Consider the following 19,639-nt stretch of genomic DNA (forward strand, 5'->3'; position numbering starts at 1 on the left):
GTACCTGTGCTGAAGTGTGTGAGAGGGATGATCCACTCCTTCTGCACCTTCAAGAAATTCTATCTCCTCCAGTAGTTTTCCTTGCAATTTTTCTACATCTGTCAACTGTTCTTGCAGGTTCAGATACTCTTCTAAACTACTGTCCAATTTTGGAAGCACAGCCAGCATTTCATCTCTGTTCTTAAACCAGTTAACCTATAAACAAGATACAGAACTTAGAGAACTGTACTTAATTCAAACAGTAAGAGAAAATGTATGACAGCACTTAACTTCAGTGATGTAGTTCATCTAGGACTACCTCCAGTGCCACAGGCCTAAAGCTTAAAGGAAATTATTTAGATGGCTCTCTCCAAGCATCTATTTTTTCTACCCCTAGCCTCAGGCCAAACATTAAAAAAACATGTTTTATAGTTAAGCACACAAAAGGGAAAACTAAACACTGTCAAGTTCCATACAAGCACCTCCCTAAAAAACAAATGCTGTTTAGCTCAATAAATTTTGTCAAATACTTCTAACAAATGACCACCTGTTTCCAGCACCCTCAAATACAAATAAACCAAGCGTGAGCACACAGGCTACTTCAGTTATGTAATCGAAAAGCATTTTAACGAACTCACCTTTATCTCAGCCACTCTTGAAGAGAAGAGACTACGTGTAATATCTCTTTCCATTTCTCTTTTGCTTTGTTTGTTTTCAGCCTGCTGGCCACCACCACCATAGACAGCTCCTGCAAATCCTGCTTCACCTCCTGCTGTCCAGTCCACCAGAGGATCATAAACAAAAGCTTCAAGCAACGTAAGCAAAGTCTCTCTCCCACGCCGCATGATATGAAGGACCTGTACCATGTATTTTAAACAGACTCATTTGATTTGGAGTTATCCTTGCAGAGGAGTGGAATTTTGCATTTCAAGTACCATGTTTGAATAGCTACAGATATCCATCAATTATTCCTAAACACCTCAAACACAGAAAGAACACCACAGTACATACAAACACAACTAACCTGTACTAATATCACTAACACTAAAGTTTTCATTCTAGCCTCCCACACAAACTCTAGCAACAGCCACTTGAAAAAAACTCTTTTGTTCAGAGCTTTAAAAAAAAAAAAAAAAAAGAACAACCTTCTGTCACATTTATAAAAGAGTCCTGAAAAACTTCAAGACATTTAATCTTTATTCGTTTGGTGTCAAACAGTAAGAAGATAACCATGCTCATGTCACATCCCTTTTGTCCTCCCCCCACTACCTTTTTTTAAAAGTACATCTATAAGGCTAAGCCACAAAACAGAAAACTGTCACAGCCACAACTCTTATGAAAAACCACCTTATCTACTTAGCATGGATGAGAAAATAAGGAAGATAACAGCAAGACTGAAAACACCTTTAGGGAAAAAAGCAAGCCCTGGAATGCATTTGCTAAGACTTTATATTAGAGCTCAAAAAAATATTCCCTTTATGTGGCATGAATCAGTATCTTCTTAAATTCCATTCCGTCTGAATTCTTTTAGTAAACCTGAATATCATCAGAAATTTACCAATAATTTTAGCTACTTAGTAGTAGTAATTCACTGAATTTACATAAAAGAATATAGAGCGAACAGTCTAGTTTTGGGCCATTACGTTTTCTTCCAAGTTCATCTTAATCAAACTACTTATATTTGATGAAAGTGCATATTTAGCCAAGTATATATTCCAGAAGGGTAAATCAACCTGGTTATCAAGGCTTCTATTAAGCATTCTGCTGTTGATACATAAAGGTATCTAAGACAATATTTGATAGCCCTCTTTTTTATTTTATTTTATTTTTTTTCAAATTTTTGAGCTTACCTGTTCACAAGAAAGCCTGAAAACCCCTTCTACTCCTGTCACTCCAAGTGCTGTTTCAATATTGTGTGTCATCCGGAATGGAACCTTCTCTGGTACCCTAAGGCTTTTCCCTTTAAGATAAAATTTTAAGTTGTTTCTTTTAATTACCAGGAAAGGAAACCTTTTATTAGAATAACATAAGGCATTTTTTTAAATTACCTTTTTCAAAGCAAACATTATAATCTATGTGGACAACTTCTCCTGTAGTCATATCTATAAGAACATTATCCAGATGTCTGTCTCCAAGACCAATGATGTAGCCAACCATGGACATAACTGCAGTGGATCTTGCATACGACTTTAAAGAGAGTTTCAGGAAAAAATTATTTGTGGGAATCCTCTGCCAACACACTGGACTGACTACCATCTTAAAATATTATTTTAAGTGTAAGACAAATCAAAACCAACTTTTTCCAAGCTGTTTTCTATTTGATATCTTACAAGAGTTTTCATTTCTTAGGCTGATAAACCTAGTTTAATACTGCAGAGCTATCAGGTATACACCCACTTTTTATTCCAGATGGTACAACTACAACACTTCCTACCAACATTTCATGTTACTTGAAACTTCAGCAGTGCTAGCTCACCTAACTCAGAAGCATGAATTGATTGAACACATCCCAGGCCTTTGTTGCCCCTCATCCCATTCAAAGCACAACCTTTAAAAGGCAACAGATAGTTGTTGTAACTTACCTGCGTAACTCTCCACCATTCATCCGGTGTAGTACATGATGACCAGAGCTCTTTAGCTAAGAGATTTGGGGGAGTTGCTTCCATCAGTTCTTCTAGAACAGCCCTCATAACATTCAAGGGCCAGTCCCGACGTGACACATCAAGACTAAGCCCAACAGCCTTTAAAGCAGGTCCGATTTTACTGTAGTAAAGTTCACTGGGCCTAGGCACTATTCCAGGATTCTGAGGAGTCTGATAAGAATCCTGAGCCTAAAGGAGATTAAAAAAATGTTAGTTTACATATCACAGCTCACATTAGCACAGAGAAGTTTCCAGCATTCCACGTGAGAATAACATGAAATAAACTCTAACAACAATGACTTCTATGGCTCAGAGAATTATTTTCAAGTTCAATAGTTAAAAAAAAAAAAAAAAATCAAGATACTGAAAACACTACATTTTGGCCTAACTTTACTCTTGCCAAGGTCAATTTTGGAAACACCACCATAAAAACTACACTGAAAATGGAAAAGGAGTGGAGAATGAGATATGAAATTAAAACAGTTTAAACCAATTTTAACTATTTGTTTGAAAACAGTTCTCCTTGAATTATCATGACAGAAAAGTATATATTAGATACTGTAATACATACTGTAATACAAGATATATACGCAATTTCTTTGACATCTGGTAAAATCCCAAGAGATATAAATACACAGAACCATTCTGCTTAATTGTGAACAAACCCCACATCTTTTAAAACTGTGCTGTTTAGAATTGCAAAAGCAAATGAGAATAAATGCTGCCCTTCTGATTTGTCCTAGATGTCAGAGAATACTGCCATTACCTTTTGTGCTTGTAAAGCAGCTTCCCGCTGTTGCCACCGCTTGTAAAGACCAAACAAAGGTGTAGCTCCATCCACCCACTGGATCAAGCCAGATCTTGTTCCCAGAGGTGTCACAGAGTAGTGCCTTGCGTGGAACCTCGGTGTCTCTTGACGGTTAATGGTAGCAAACATTGTGTTCACAATTGATAAGAATTGCATGATTCTTTCATCTAGATGCAAGTCTTCCAGACCTGTGTTAATTTAATTTAAAAGTTAGTTTCTAGGCAAGAAGAATACCTTTCCTGAAGCTCAAAACTTAGTATTTTTTGAAATCCTATTTCATTTCAGACTCTGAAAAGCTTTATAAATTAGGCAGATTAAGGGTGAGTTGTTCAGCCTAAACTAAAATGTTGACATAGCATTTACATACTAGAATTGGTTTATCACAGCTGTCTGTGAACAGTACACACAATAACTAACACAGTGAATAGGTCTTTCCCTCATGGGAAAGGCAAGAAGTCTCAAGAATTCTCTTCTGCCTGCACACTGATTAAAGTATCTGGGCACACTTTTCCAGAAGCTTAAGGTAGCACCCAGAACACACTGATGCTACCCTTGAAAAAAAGATCTGAAACAACCCTGACTTTCAACTTTGGAAGGCAAAAATCTTTAAATATGTATATATTTAAATATATAAATATATATGAGGTAGAACAAAGGGAAGAGTGAGCAGATGGACCAAACGTTTATTCTGTATTATGCAGGTAGATGCAACCACGCATCTTTCCAACTCCAATATGGTCTGTGTCGTTTGTAAAAAGAAACAGTAACTTGTATGAGAAAAACAATTTCTTACCTTTGAACAGATAAGGATAGTTCTTCCCATCTGAACCCAGGAAAAGCAGCTTTTTAGGTTTGGTTTTGGTAGGCAGAATTGTGATGGTGTTGCCCACACTATGAATTGTGACTGTGTCTCTGGTTGATACTTCTCCAGGGAGTGCTATTTCAGTGTTCATCATGGCAGCCAACCAAGGACTGATTTCTTCAAGCCGTAAAATATAACTAGCTCGTTTCTGTGCTCTTTGCTGCAAACTTAGCATAACCTATTACAAAGAAAGTTTTTGATTTAGGTTGAGGTTAACCTTAACAGCTAATATTAAAATGAAAAAAAAAAGACATCTTATTTTCTCTTCCAGAAAGCATGGAGATTTTCTGAAATTGCTTTTCAACCTTGGCACCCTATTAATCCATTTATAGCTTAGGATGAAGGTGACAAAATCTAAGCATCCTTTAAGCAGCAAGTGATAAGCACCAAAGTCACAGTAAACCAAACTCCTCAAGAAGTTTGCTCCTGAATTTCAGTTGTGGACAAAGACAGCAACCTTCAGCAACATCCTGTTTATGTATCTGCACACCTGCTTGTTCTGCAAAGCAGAAGGAACTACAAAAGAAGTCTGTTTGCAAACAAGTTTTATCAGGCTTTTTTTTAAAAAACATCGGGTTGGCTATGGATATCCATGTGGACAACACAAATACGTATTTGTGGTAGTTTGTTAGGGAACTGAAGAGAAAGAAGATAATGTAATTGACCAAAAAACCTGAAGCCCACTGCCCTTTTTTACTGACAGGATCCCATACATCAGAAGATGGAGAATTTTAAAAAGTAAAATAATTACACTGGCTAGAGAAATGCAATAAGGCAGACAGTCGAGGCATCAGTACCATTCATTATAGAGTTAGAAGTCACTGTGCTTCAGCGTGAAGCATACCTATGGTGATTGCAGAGGAGACAAAATTTCAGGCAGCAGTTTTGAAATGCCAAGACAATAGCAATACAATACTACGGAGAGATACAAGAAGCACATGCTGCAGTAATAGTGTGGAGAATCTCTACATTATACTCTTAGTCTGCGTATATAATACCTCTTTAAATGGGAGCCAGCTGCTTCCAGGTTTAGCAGGATTCAAAGGATTCTTAAGTTTCTCTAGTGCATTTTCAATTGCTTCTCCGTAGTTATCCTGAAACCATTTCTCATGAGGAGTTTCCGCAGGAGCTGCAGTGATGCTCCGTACATGTTCCAAAGCAAATACAATGGGCTTCATTAGAGCTGTATGCTTTTCACGCATGATTGCTATCTTCTCCTCTCTATTAAAAAATAAAAATCCTTTTAGCTCCATTAAAACAAGTTACTTCAAAAGCAAAGCATTAAAATAGAGTGCAAATGAGACAGAATCACAGAATCATCTAGGTTGGAAGAGACCTCCAAGATCACCGAGTCACAAAAATTATCCCTCTACAATGAGGTCTTTAAGAATGACCATCTTAAAATGGAAAGCAGTATTTATTTCCACATGAAATGACTGTTACATGGAATCATAGTTTGTTTTTCAAACTGAAATTTTTGAGTTTTTTTTTTTTTTAAACCACTGGAGACCTAAAGGAGAAGCCCAGGGAGTTTAAAGCATCCTAAGGAACTAATTATCATTATTAAAAAAGCTTTTAACTACGAATTCCTGAAGATGTACCCCACCCTAAAGAAGGGGAAGAGGATGACTGATTGCCCTGTTCTCCTATCCCATTTCAGACTTCACTGTAGAATTCAAGAGGTGTTTTTAAGCTTAGCCAAGTGTCCAGTGAATGGCTTTCTTCTTCCATTAATCCATTCACAGGAGAACCCAGATAAAGACCTGCTCAACACTGAAAATCAAAAGCAAATTATGATGTTCTGTGTACTCCAACGATGTGCATTTACTGTAAACTCCAAACAGGTCTCACCCATCAACATGTTTGTCCTCATCTCAGCTGAGTCATAAGAAAAACTGTGGAAATGGGGAACTATAGGATCACAAACCACAACTCAATACGCATTGGGTTCTAACACATTATTACTAATGAAATCCCAACACAGGCTCACAGACAGACTCTGTTGTTGCCTCTTGTTTCATTGGAGTACTGGATGTATGCAGCTTCAAAATGCTTTTGAATAAGGTCAGTAGCTTACAAAGCAGCAGCTAGGACAGTAAAATTTAGGAGCAACACTTGATCATTTTTTTGATAATATCCTTCACTATCAACAATTTTAGTTACTATTTTTACTTGAATTATGCAAAAAAAAAAAAAGACCTACTTCCTTAGAGTGTTGTTGTTTTGGACCCTCTTGACTTCATCTTCCAGTTGTTGAATCCTTCTGAGGACATACATGTGCTGCTGCAGTAAAACTCCCAACCAAAGTTCATCCCACAGAACTGTAACTCTGCGCAGCTCAGCCACTAGCATCTGAACCTGTATAAAATAAAAATCCAATTACTTTTAAGAAGTATTAGTATGACTTATCATTGTATATGAACAACTTGAGAAAGATGACAGCCAAAAAGCACCTAAGATGCATCAAGTGCTTTCAGCAGCCCTACACAAGTAACACAAAGTACGTATTTTGTGGTTCGAAGTAAGAGCACAAGTAACATACATTTGGTTTATTTACCTGCAATACCATTGTTGGATTTGCAGCAGAGAGTTTCTCAACAATTTTGCTGTAACAGTCTTGCATCATTGCTTGATCTTCATTTAATCCAACCTTTGTGTCATCCTTACTGCTTTCTTGGGAAGCTGGGGGACTCCCTCCATCACATTCACCACCCAACAGTTCTTCTCCTTGAATATTACCTAGCAAAGTAGGAATGGCAGAAGGAAGCTTGTTCCCTACATTTGGAAAAAAATGGAAATAAAGGATGTTAAAATATTACCTACATCAGGTGATACTTCATTTAATATCAGAATTCCATGTTATATCATGTACTTGGCCAATAATTAACAATAAAATTGAGAACTTATTTGCCAAACTGGTAAATCAAAATAAAAGGCTTCAGAAAGGTTACAAAATACCAAAGTTCTTAAGATAGAAAGTATCAAAGTCACTGAAAAAAAATAATATCACTTTATCCAGTATATTCAACATGGCTAAAATATTTTTGAACTTTTGATTTTTCCTCCTTACCTGAGGCCTGGGATTCACTGCTAAGTGAAATAGTTCCCACTATTGCAGGATACAGGATGAGATGTGGAGAATCTTGAGCCACTCGACAGAGTAGGTTGCAAATACTTTGACGAACGTAAACTTCTGGGTGATTGAGGCGGGAGAAGAGCTGAGGAATAATACCTTTATAAACAAGAAAAAACACACTGAATCATTTCTGAACACTGCAAATGATACATTTTTTAATTTTTGTTTTTTAAAAGCCTCTCATGCATTAAGAGAATGTAAGTGTCTAGTTTCCCAAAAGCTTCTCTTGGCTTTAAATAATGGTCTTTCACAATGTAGGCAATTACTTGCTTTCTCCTTCAACTCAAACAAGCATGACATCAGGTGAAATTTATAAATCCTTTAGTCAAACACTAGAAATTCAATTTCACACATTACATGTTTTATGATTTTTCAAAAAATAAGGGAGTCACACTAGTAGTTCCTGAAGTTAACGTAACCGGATGTTTCAAATGAATGCCTGATTTTGCAATAGTAGACCTCCTCCTCTGTTGCCTTCTAAACTTTGACTCAATAATGTTCTGTGGGAAAGTTCCTGATCAATCTGAAACAGTAGTGCAGTGACAGACAACTACTGAGACATCTGGCTTTAGCCACATATGTTTCTCTGAACTGTAGTTGGGGAAAAAAAACACATTATTTTGAGTGGTAAAATAATGTAATACTTCACAAACTACATTTTCTTTCTCCTTTCAATGTCTCAAGACAGGTGGAGAATCAGTGCTGTTTACATATTCTACAATCAGAATGCATGCCAGAAACTGGAAGAACACCATGAATAAAGTTATTTACTAGACAAATGCTTTCACTCCATGAAGTTTAAATCAAAATTTTATGAAAGTGCAATGAATAACTTCCTGCTTATATTTAGTGAAGGCATGAAAAAGTAATTTAACAGCTAAGTAACATATACCTACCTCTCCAAGGAGCAGTAGGTGTAGTTTCTAGCCCATGCTCTAGATACTGTCTAAGTTCCCCAGCATGTTTTACAAGCAGCCGCAATAGTCTTAAGGTTGCCATCACAATAACATCATCAGTGCTTTGTTCAGAAGTATTTCTTAGATGCAGCCTAGGATCATCTTCATCAAGTGGAACCTTGAATGAAAGAAATACTTCTGTAAGCTAAGTATATAGTCATATAATCATTTAGAGATGTTTGCAACTGAACTTCGCTAATCAGCACGACACTAACCTGACCAGCATTGAGTTTGAGGAAAGTAAAATATGCACTGCAGGAGAGTTTATAGAGACTGAAGATTCTGTCTACAACTTTCCTCCACACTTTAATTAACCCTTCTGTTGCATTTTCATCAAGATCTGAAAGCCAGGGACAACTTGTTAACAACAGACGCCATATAACATCCACCATATCATCTTCTTCATTGTCTTCATTTTCAGTGATTTGTAGAGTCATATCTTCATCCTAAATGCAAATAAAGAGAGAACAGATTTTTGACTAAGTCTCCCAACCTTTTATATAAGCACATATTAGTTGCAAATCCATCTTTTTGTTTGGGCAACGCACCCAATTGCATTACATCACTGTCCTACCACAGTCCTTAGAACAGATGAGTTGCCACTTAGTTAACAGCTGGTTTCTTAGAAAACTTGTGCATTTATCTGAATTTTAACTACAAAGCAGTTACAAGTGTTAATACGAATGACAGCTAGAGGTAAAATAAGTTTCACAGCAAAGTTGAACGTTTAAGCAACCAAATTTACACTCACTTGAATCCCAGCTGGACGACACACTGCCTGACCGAGAATCCCATAGATTTTCTCTCTATCTTCCTCTGTAATGTTGTCTGGAAGCAAGCTCTGAACCTCAGATTTTTCCCGGGGCAGCAGACGAACACCTTCTCCCTGACTGTAACATGTAACAAGTTATTGATTCCCAGTATATTCATATTTGCAGAGTCCATGAACATTGTATGTAAAGAACTTCTTTAAGGATAAATCCTCATCCTAGAGCTCAGAAATAATTTTTTTAGAAAGGGCATGAGAAAATTACTAGTTCCCTGCTCACGTGTGTCTTCTGACTGCAGAGAACTGTAATAATAAATACAATGCTAGGTTTTATCTTAAAAAAGGAGAATCAATTATGCTGTATATATTTAATGTTAGAATGAATTTACCTGGCATTATCAACTACTTTACGGCCCCATCTATAAGCCCAGCTAGCTAGGGCTGCCCAAGACTTGGCCACTTCAGGTGCCTGTACTGAAGACAAGTGATACAGCTGCCCCAAGATAAAGTCAGGTTCTCCAACTCCAATATTTACTGTAACAAAACAAACAGAACGACATATTTTATGATGTAAAACATACTTCTAGTTTCCTCAACTTACAAAACAATAGCGAAGTATTATAAGTACATAATTCTTTTTGGTCACGCCAGTTCCCAAAGAGTCAGAATTTCCAAAAAAAATTATTTTTCAGTTCTGACATTGGCTACAAAACACCAGTTTTCCATTTGCTAACAACCACTGCCTGTGCTCTACAGCTGTTTTCTCTTTCACAGAAAACAATAGATTCGTGACATCTAAGTGCAGAAAGCAGACTTCCATGAAGTACCTAAGGCAGCGTGTATGTTTACTCGCATATTTAATTTTCTTCTTCATCAAATCAAAAAGCACCAACTACTTGATATCTAATAACAGTTCTACAAATTCTGACCCTGGAAAAGAGGTACTGAATTATAGGTTAAATCCACTTTTAAACAAAGAAAGAATTATCTTGACATTTGAAAAGTCTGGCAAAAATTGGGAATTAGAGTGCACTTGATGCAACAAGAAAAACCTTCAGATTAAGCATAGATTAAAGATCACAAGAAAACCTAAGGTAAATACTTCTCACATTTATCAGAGTTTTCAAAATGTGTTTCAATGCTTAACCTAAAAGATCTCCTCTCATTCAAACTTTAACAAATGTAGAATCTGAAAGGAGCCAATCATAAAAATATTTTATATCCTTCTTCTATAAACAAATTCCAGTTTCTCGTTCAGGCACAGAATGACAAAAATACCAGAAGATATCATCTCATATTTTCTTCTTGTTACAAGTAAGTATTGTTTATTTTTATTTTTTAAGTTGTGGATACTTGCCTATAGACAGAGGCACACTGTTCGTATGCACATTAGTAAAATAAGTACATAAGTGATGGATTGCTCACGCTATCAATATAACTGGTGCTATCCCTTACTGGAACCATCAGTAACTATTTATCAAAAACCAAGGAAGCAGGAGAACACTTCTACCTGTAGATTCACTTTCAATCCTGGGATATTCTTCTTCTAGTGTATTAACAGCTGGGAGATCAATCAAAGTATATATGTTTTTAGACAAGGTAGACAGACCAGTGTGATTCTGCTGCTGTCGAGCTCGATATACTTGTTTCAACTGTCCTGAGATTTCTTTCCATTCAGCTTGAATCCATTTAGCCAGTGTAAGAATAGATTTAGCAACGGCATATTCAGCCTTGGCAGATTTGCAAAATGATATGGCACAAGAACTCAGCATTTCCATGGCATGTGTTGACTGACCTGCACATCATGAAAAGTGTATTTTCAGTAGTGTTTAACTTAATTCCAAACAAGTCTGAAATTCAGCATATTTGGATACAGCTTGTAACAACATAGTTTACAGTGAAAGTCTCTTTTAAAGTCAAAAATAGAAAGTAAGAAAGGATTGTTTGAAGACACTTTGAGACAACAGTTATAGGATGAAAGCAATTCCTAATGATACTGTCCTATTATGATTTACTCAAGGTCAGGGAAATTAGCCTGGTTATGAGGACAAGAAGATCAAGGATCTACAACAATTAGCAAAAACTCACCTGCTGTGTATAACAATTTTGTTTTCTCAATATCAAGTTCAGGACCCCATTTTTCATCTATCTGACCTGGTGCAGACAATTTTTTAAAGTGCTGGACTAAGTCTTGTGCAGTGGTGGTTTTTCCTAGCTGAACTTCACTGCATTGAGCAAGCAATCTTGTAGCTAGGGCAATATTTCCTCGCTTCCGTGCAAATTTTGCTGCTGTTAAGCCCAGCTCCATTAGATGACTCTTAATTGGGACTGTTGGTTCTGAAGAAGAAAGCAAGACATTCTAAACAAAGTTATTAAACAAACAATAGTTGTACCTGCAGCATAGTTTGTCCAATATGGCCAGCAGTTAAAAAAACTTGCTCAACCCTTATTTCCTAAAAATTCTTTAAGAAATTTCAACTATTTCATTTTTATCTAGAATATTTATCTCCTCTGAAACAAATAAAAACATATCCACAGACTGTCTGCTGGACAGAACTTTTGACTACAAGCAGTCTTTTCAATTAAGAAATATATCTGATCAACATTTTACTTCCATTACCTTTTAACAAACTGCACTTTTAAATCACTTTCACAACCATTTTAAAAATCTCATTGATAATATTGAGGCATTCAAAAGTGAAGCAATTAAAGCATGAAGAGATGAGCAAGCAAAGCTTGATTAGAAGAACAAATGCAGAACTTTTTTTAAGACAGTGTCTGCATTACAGTAGTAACTGAAATCCCTGGATATAATGCAAGACACTTACAAACCTTGAATTTAAAAAGGAATCTAAATAATACAAAAGGATGCAGATGCAGCTTTTAACAGAAGTTTTAAGTTCAAATTCTGCATTTACCTTTTGTAACACTAAAATAAGAGCTTAAATACCTTTAAGTTTTTCCATCAATTGATTCTGGTACACCGTGTACCTCAGTGCATGCATCCATGGTCTTACGTCATGCTGTTTGCACGACCTCAAAGCGTCATTGAAGAGAGGTATAAGACAGTCCTGAAAGAAGCATAAAGGTTGTATAGTTGTCACAATAAACATTTATTAAGATGCATTTTCATTTGTTAAAACCAAAGGCCATTTTAGTTCAAAGTAAACTTTATCATCTCTATCTGTAGCCAAATTGTATCATTAACAAGTAAAAAAAAAATGAAGTAACTTTTTAATATTTGAAGGTTACTTTTATTTTGTTTTTAAAGCTTTGTTAGCTGGTTTTTAAAGAGGTTGATGTATTTCTTCTAAATACAACGTAACATTCTTACCACATAGCTGTGATTTACTGTAAATGCAACTGAAAGAAATGACATAGCTATAGAAATAAGTCCAACTCAAGTTGAAATTAAAAAAAAGTCCAAGGATTTCAGAAAACTAAATGAGACCTTTTTACAGTGTGATTGACAAGGGTCAAAGGAACGGGTCCCAAGTTAGGCTAGGGAGGTTTAGATTGGATATTAGGAAGAACTTCATGGAGACAGTAGTCAAGCATCAGAACAGGTGCCCATGGAAGTGGAAGAGTCCCCATCCCTGGAGACATTTAAGAGACATGGCACAAAGGGACGTGGTTTAATGCTGGGACTTGTTGATCTTGAAGGTCTTTTCCAACCTCAACAACTGATTCTACATTCCGTATTCAAAACTTCACTACATGACTATTCAATAAAAAATATTACTCAAATTTAGGTTTTAAACACATAGGCGTACCTCTGATGTCAGCCTGTTGGATACAGTGTTTTCTAAAGCAGAAGAACAGTACAACTGAAGAGTGCTCAACACCGGTAAAGACTGAGACACAGTGAGTGTGGAAAGTCTTAAAGGTCCAATAGCTATTCGTGATGTTTGCTTTAAGTACTTTATAACATTTCTGAAATAAAAGTTATTAGAGCAGTTACTTTCATTAAACTATTTAAGAGAAAATGATTATACCAAAAATACTGAACACAAAAGCAAATTCAACATCTTAATTTGCATGATGATGAAATCTTGCAAAATCATGCACAAGTTACAATATGATACTACTGTTTAACCGACAAGAAGCAGAACTCAAAGAGCTAACAATCTCCAAGTTAAAGATCAATTTATGTCCCTCAGCCTAAGCTAGAAACAAACAACACCATAGATGCTGAAGTACAAAACAGTGTATGTTTTTCCACAGTTATGTTTAACAAACCAGAACAGCTTTTTACAGTAAAGATACTGTAAAGATACATTCATAGCACAGCACATTTTAACCTACTCAGATATTGACTGCCACTTTTGCTCCTGTTCTATGTGGTTTACAGCTGTTGCCAGACACACTGAACTTCTCAAAAGTTGTACTTCGACTGCTTTTTGAAGTTCTCTTGGGTCAGGACTTAGCATATTAGGAAGGAGCTTCTTCATGTCTACAAAGAGATTAAAAAATTGGAAACAACCAGAACTGCCAAATGTTGCAGTTTAAAAATGCATTTTTGAAAGCAGGGAACTTTGGAAATAAACCATTTTTGTGTGTTCACATTCATATTCATCGACGACATGTTACTTAAAACACATGAACTCCAGAAAACACAGATAAAAAACACAACCTTGTGACAACATTTAGAATTACCATGGCCAATCATTCTGAAGCTTGATTCATAAAGATTACAAGTCAGTCCACTGAACAGAGCAAACTGCATTCAGAAGTTTCAATTTGTCATTTATACATACACACATGAAAAAAATATTTCTTATTTGAAGTAATATACCTATTTTTTCTTTGGATCCTCCTGCAAGTAGGTTGATATTTTCTCCTGGCAATAATTCTAGTTGTTCAGTGCATTCAGCAAGTTCTCCAGACTCAAAGCTGCTCAAAGATCTGCAATTCAATGTTTATAGGTTTATTTTCACAGTTTTTTTCATTCCAGAATCTTAATAACTTATATTCAAATTAGCAAAAAATAAAGATTCAAATGAAGACCCTGAAGTTTTAACAGAGCACAAGTGACCAATTCTAAGCAAAAAGCCTGGTTTTGCAAAACGAAAGGCAATAATACTGCACCAAATGGTTAGATTTTCTCTCTGAATGGAAGAAAATCCTCTCCAGCTAGGCAGCTTTTTGTGTTATCACACTATATATACTACTCTTCAGGAAAGAAAGGAAAGTCTAACCATGCAAGACTTTTAAAGGCAATAACTTTTTCTTCTTTACACATAGAGAAGTTTTTGGATAGAATGTCATGATTTTAACTCGAGTTTACATTAAGCTGAATTTGCAGAAATATTGCAATATTGTACATATTTTACAATAAATTGTAAGTATTATCTTTCAAAAACTGTACCGTGACGTGTATTTTTAAAAGTTAAGTTGTTTGAATGGATTCATTTTCTGCCAGTAGAAGTAGATTACGTTTGCTAACTTTTACCTCCAGAGATGTTTTGCTTAAACAATAAAAAAACCTCAATAGTCAGAAAGCCACAACAACTATTCGTAATATTAACAAGCCATACAGATAAGCACATTTTTCCCTCCTAAGGATATAATATTTTTGTATCATAACTCTACTTGAATGACATCGCTTCTAAAAGACACAAAAACTTAAGGATTTCAGTAATCTAAGATACAGTTGAATAACTTGATTACATTCTTACTTTATGTAGTTAAAATCTGCTTTCAGATTTATTGAGGTATTATTAGTGCTTTTCTTCATTTCATGGACCATATTTTGCCATTCCTGAACAGCAGACCAATCAGCAATGGAAATGTAACATTCACATGCTTTGTTACCCAAGTAATTTATAACTTCAGGTGAAGAGTCACTTGGCTTAGTCAGAACAGTTTTTCTACTTTCTCCTGTGGAAAAATATAAATATATATTTGAGAGTACGTATGCAATTTCCAAATCTTTTCTCAAGAAATATGTTTTTATTTAATGTTATGTAACGGTTAAATATAAGAGAAGCAAGATTTTTTTTGTGTTTGCTTTTTTAAACAGATTGAAAATTTTCAAAGGAGGTTTTGGAAAACTTTAGTCCATATCTCCAAAAGAGTTTCAAAACAGGAAAACAGAAGAACTAAATTAGGAACAAAGAATGTCTCTTCTTAAAGATGAAACAGAATACTGAAGCAAAGTCTCAATTTGAAAAGCCCTTAATAAACATCACAATTACAAGATTACATCATAAACACTTAGGCTTAAGCTATGATGATCTAAATAATTTGGAATTAAGCTATAAAAATTAAAATATTTTACTTATTACTTTCAATTTCATTCAGCTAGATATCTTTATTGCAAAGCCTCATGTATAGATACTATTGGTTTCAATGGAATTAAGCAGTTAACTTCAACTGCAGACAGAAACAGCTCTTTAGATTTAAGAATTCAATGCTATAATTGCTATGTCTGTATTGACGAATGCTCTACTTCTACTTTTATACACATACTTTTCAAAAGAAACTAATAATACTCACCATTCAAGGAATGCTTTGGGCTGGCATTGTTGACACTATTTGAATTGGCCAACTTGAGAACAGTTTTGTCAAAGCCTGTTATGCAGCAATCCACTCCTGTCATGGCACACAGGTGCTCCTGGTATTCCACAGTTGCTTTTTCAAACCTTAAGTGATTTAATATTTTAGTTAGCATTTTACAGGATCGTTTTTCTTCTCTGGTAAACTGAGTATATTTTAAGCAGTTCTTTACCCAAAATAATGTGTCACCTTCAGCAAAAGAGAGGTTGATTAACAGAATACAAGTTGGTAAGTTGAATTTCCAGGTTTTAAAAGAGAGGATAAAGGCTTTTCCATTCAGATTTAATGCCAACTTCAAACGAAGCACAGGCTGAAGGAGATGCACACGTTAAATTTGAATATTACACCTTTTACCCAAATGTGAGTTAAATATTATTTAATAGATGATAGTAAAATTGGGTCTAGGACAACAATTCATCTTAAATTTGACATTTTTGAGCAACTCCTCATGTATTATTACAAACCTGCACATTATTTTAAGAAAATTTACAAAGATTTTAAGAAAGCTTACAAAGATAGGAAAAATACTTAAAAATACTAAAACCTCAGGTGTGTTTGTTAGCAGATAGCAGCTAAATAATTGTGTCCTTTTTTCATTTCACACAAGAGACAGTATACATTGCTTTAAAGAGATAACTTCACAATTTAGGCATACACTGTCTTGAACACTGACCCACCTATTTGAATCAGCAGCCAAAGATTCTACTTTAACAGATGTAGAAGCCACTTTTTCAAAACAGACCTAAAACTGTAAAGCATCTCCCTCTCAGCAAACTGTGTCAAATGATCAGATCTTGCCATGCACCAGAAAGTTCAACAAGCAATATATACATTAATATTTTGCAATGGAAGAAAAGGAAAATAGTATTGCTATTGTCATATAACTGAAACCAGGACATCTATGTACAAGAAACTAAGAAAAAAGAGATTATGGGAATTATCAGGACTTGAGTATAAAGGATGTTCACAAATTATCTAAAAAACAATGCCTTAGGTATCTTTGAAAAACACTGACTTTAACATGGAAACTGTATCAACAACATTGATTAATGCCACAACTTAAGATTCAGAAGTATGATTAAGCATAAGAAATAGTCCAAATTTGTAACATCCAATTATCTGGAAGAAAAACTTACCGCCCTTCTGCTTGTTGAGCTACAGAATTGATCCAGGCAAGACTCTTCCCAACTACAGCAGAAGACCAGACAGCTATACCCTGAATAGCTTCAGGACAGTGAAGCTCACATAATGCTTCTACCAGCATCATAATGGTCACTTCCAATTCATTTCCCTAAAACAAATACAAAAAAACTTCAACAAATCTTATATGGAATGAGAGTTATATGCGTAGTTAAATGCTTGGAAATGGCAGGGCAGTACTTCACTTCACTATAGAGGCATATAATGAAGTGTTCTGTGTATCCATCCATTGCACTGTTTTTGGAAAAGCACAGATACTCAGGGAAGAGTTTGTGCTATGAATTCCCAGCCTGAATGTCAGTAGTTAGCAAACACTGTATGGTGGGTCTACCGCTATATAAAAACAAATACAAGAATTCACAAAGCAGCAGGAAGGTAATTAACAGCAAGCCTTGTTAAAGTATTTAAGCAGATCAAGTCATGTACTGTAGGAACTATTCAACTTTTTAAAAACACATAACCACTTTATTCCCTCATCCCACCCCTGCACTTATCTGCTGCTTACTTCATATAGGAAACATTCCCTCATGATACATCCCCTTCCTGCTCAGAAGAGGGAGTCAAGGACATTACCACAAGACTCCTCACATTAATACAGCAAGAGCATCAAGCAGAACTTTCTGCTTAAACAGGAACCACTCAATTCACATTCAATGAACTATATCATTCATTTATGTGAAGTATTTGACCAAATGCACACAGTACACCCTAACCTCTAACCCACATTATCACCTAAATGCAGAAATCTGTCAGAACAGAAGCATGAGTTTAAAATGTTGCTTTCGAGTAAATACTGAACCAGATGTTTTGTAAGAGATTCTTAATAACTGATTACCTCAGCTTAGTTTTTATAATATAGTGGGAGTATTTTCATGACAGTCTGCAAAATTTGAAAAAGATAGTACCTGAGATAGACTGTTATTAGTTTTCATTTCTGTGAGTAAATCAAAACCATGTCTGACTGTCACAGCAGGCTGGCCAGCCAGCAATCCAACTCTCATGATGGAAAGTCTAATCCGCGTCAGCCAATCTTGGCATGTCTGGCGATTAGTATAAAAGAATGTCCTGATAACCTTTTAAAACAGGAAAAAGTAACATTTTCACAATACTGTTCATGTGTATGAATCAAAATAATTACATTAAGTACATAATATTTATAAACACCAAAGTCATAACAGGTTTTGCTGCTGCAATTGAATTTTCAACTGAGGGGTGAAGAAACAGATTAAGTTCTGCATTTTCAATTTTTTGATACAGGCATTCTTAAATCTTGCACGGCTTGCAACTGGCCAGGCATATCAGCAAGCTAAAAATCTTGAAGTGAACTAACTATAAATTATATTTTACTGTCACACTGAAGTCTGGTAATTAACTGATTTCAACAGTGAAGAACGTTTTACAGCTGATACTATGCAAAAATGTATGCTGTTTATAAATACTTCAAATGACAATCTGGTCTCAAATAATTGTTTCTTTATACTGCTGATAACCTACAAGTTAGACGTACTACAGAATTGCTTACTATTGTACCTCTATGCAAGTTTATGCACCAGAAATAACTCGTTTTCACATGCTTTCTCAGAATAAAATTACGAAGCCAGACAAATTAAGAGTCTCCAACTTGCATTAGAAGATATTATTCTCCTTTAATAAGAGTATGAGATTAAATGCTAGCAAACAAAGCTTAACTGCAGCATCCAAAAAGTTCCACAGTTAAGACCTGGACAACCCTGAAAACATTGTTCATTCAGTAGACTGTTTCAAGTAACATCAGCACCGTAAGACAGACAAACCTTGGGTGGAGAAGTGAGAGCGTTGGCACATCCTTCATATGCGTTGTACATCAATTTTTCCAAGTTTTCCAGATATTGTAAAAGGAGAACAAGCCGAAGCTGGTTGCTACTGTGTCCTTCATCATTGTCCGCAGTAGTCCACTGGCTAACATCTTGATCTGGGTTTAACGTATGGGCTGCAAGGCTCCTAATAATACCTATGTATTTTTACCAAGACATGGAAAAAATTATCAAATATACTTTAGAATTGTTATCTTGTGACACACAAAGTAAAATCTCTCAAAAATTAATAGCACTTATGCAACTGCTATTCTGGCATTGCATCTCTTGATACATCAGACAAATACATGCTAAAAATCTATAATCACTGAAAAATAAAGCCACTGCCTTGGACATGAAATTCTTTAGCTGCAATTTCCTTACATAAAAGGAAATTCCATGAGAATAAGCTATATTCTTTACATTACCTTCAATTGTTTGAAATGTATCTTGGGCTCTACCCAGAGGAGTTCGTAACTTTGAAAGAACAGTAAACTGAGCTGCCTCCCAGACAGCCCATTGCCAAAGAACAGCATCAGTCTTCAACAGATTACGAGGGATGGTTGGTTGATCTCGCTTATCTAGCCTTTGACAGCTGTAGAACAGCCTTTCTAACCAATTATCTTTCCTGAAAAAAAAAAAAAAAAAAAATCAGAACAGAAGTTCATATAGTAACAAGATCGTAATGTACACAGATCACCTATCTATTGCTGTCAAAATCTCTCAAGATTGTTTTCAGCAGCCATGTACATAATGCAAATATTTACAAAATTGTGTATTGAGGGTATTTATAAATACTTAAAGAGAAAGGTAAAGAACTGAAAGTAAAGCAATGTAACTTGTACAATAGTTATAAAATTTAAACTAGTTTGGAATTCTTCATTATCAATTCAACAT

The 19,639-nt window shown here is 35.4% G+C and overlaps 1 protein-coding gene across 1 annotated transcript in view; it reads right to left on the minus strand.

Annotated features, from left to right (window-relative positions):
* SMG1 (SMG1 nonsense mediated mRNA decay associated PI3K related kinase) overlaps nt 1-19,639 on the minus strand; it is a 66,562-nt gene that overhangs the window by 14,401 nt on the left and 32,522 nt on the right. Inside the window, exons 20-46 of the mRNA XM_084296124.1 lie at nt 19,171-19,370; nt 18,704-18,900; nt 17,816-17,983; nt 16,847-17,001; nt 15,651-15,796; nt 14,831-15,032; nt 13,948-14,057; nt 13,458-13,605; nt 12,926-13,085; nt 12,103-12,223; nt 11,241-11,489; nt 10,663-10,947; nt 9,542-9,686; nt 9,135-9,273; nt 8,599-8,829; nt 8,324-8,501; nt 7,362-7,523; nt 6,849-7,066; nt 6,495-6,649; nt 5,290-5,512; nt 4,223-4,469; nt 3,388-3,617; nt 2,562-2,810; nt 2,028-2,166; nt 1,830-1,939; nt 618-836; nt 5-195 (exon numbers count right to left, since the gene is read on the minus strand). Coding sequence (XP_084152250.1) covers nt 5-195; nt 618-836; nt 1,830-1,939; nt 2,028-2,166; nt 2,562-2,810; nt 3,388-3,617; nt 4,223-4,469; nt 5,290-5,512; nt 6,495-6,649; nt 6,849-7,066; nt 7,362-7,523; nt 8,324-8,501; nt 8,599-8,829; nt 9,135-9,273; nt 9,542-9,686; nt 10,663-10,947; nt 11,241-11,489; nt 12,103-12,223; nt 12,926-13,085; nt 13,458-13,605; nt 13,948-14,057; nt 14,831-15,032; nt 15,651-15,796; nt 16,847-17,001; nt 17,816-17,983; nt 18,704-18,900; nt 19,171-19,370 — 4,977 coding nt within the window. The remainder of the gene's footprint in view (nt 1-4; nt 196-617; nt 837-1,829; nt 1,940-2,027; nt 2,167-2,561; nt 2,811-3,387; nt 3,618-4,222; nt 4,470-5,289; nt 5,513-6,494; nt 6,650-6,848; nt 7,067-7,361; nt 7,524-8,323; nt 8,502-8,598; nt 8,830-9,134; nt 9,274-9,541; nt 9,687-10,662; nt 10,948-11,240; nt 11,490-12,102; nt 12,224-12,925; nt 13,086-13,457; nt 13,606-13,947; nt 14,058-14,830; nt 15,033-15,650; nt 15,797-16,846; nt 17,002-17,815; nt 17,984-18,703; nt 18,901-19,170; nt 19,371-19,639) is intronic.

This window comes from Netta rufina, assembly GCF_964035555.1.
Source record: "Netta rufina genome assembly, chromosome: 15".
NCBI lineage: Eukaryota > Metazoa > Chordata > Aves > Anseriformes > Anatidae > Netta > Netta rufina.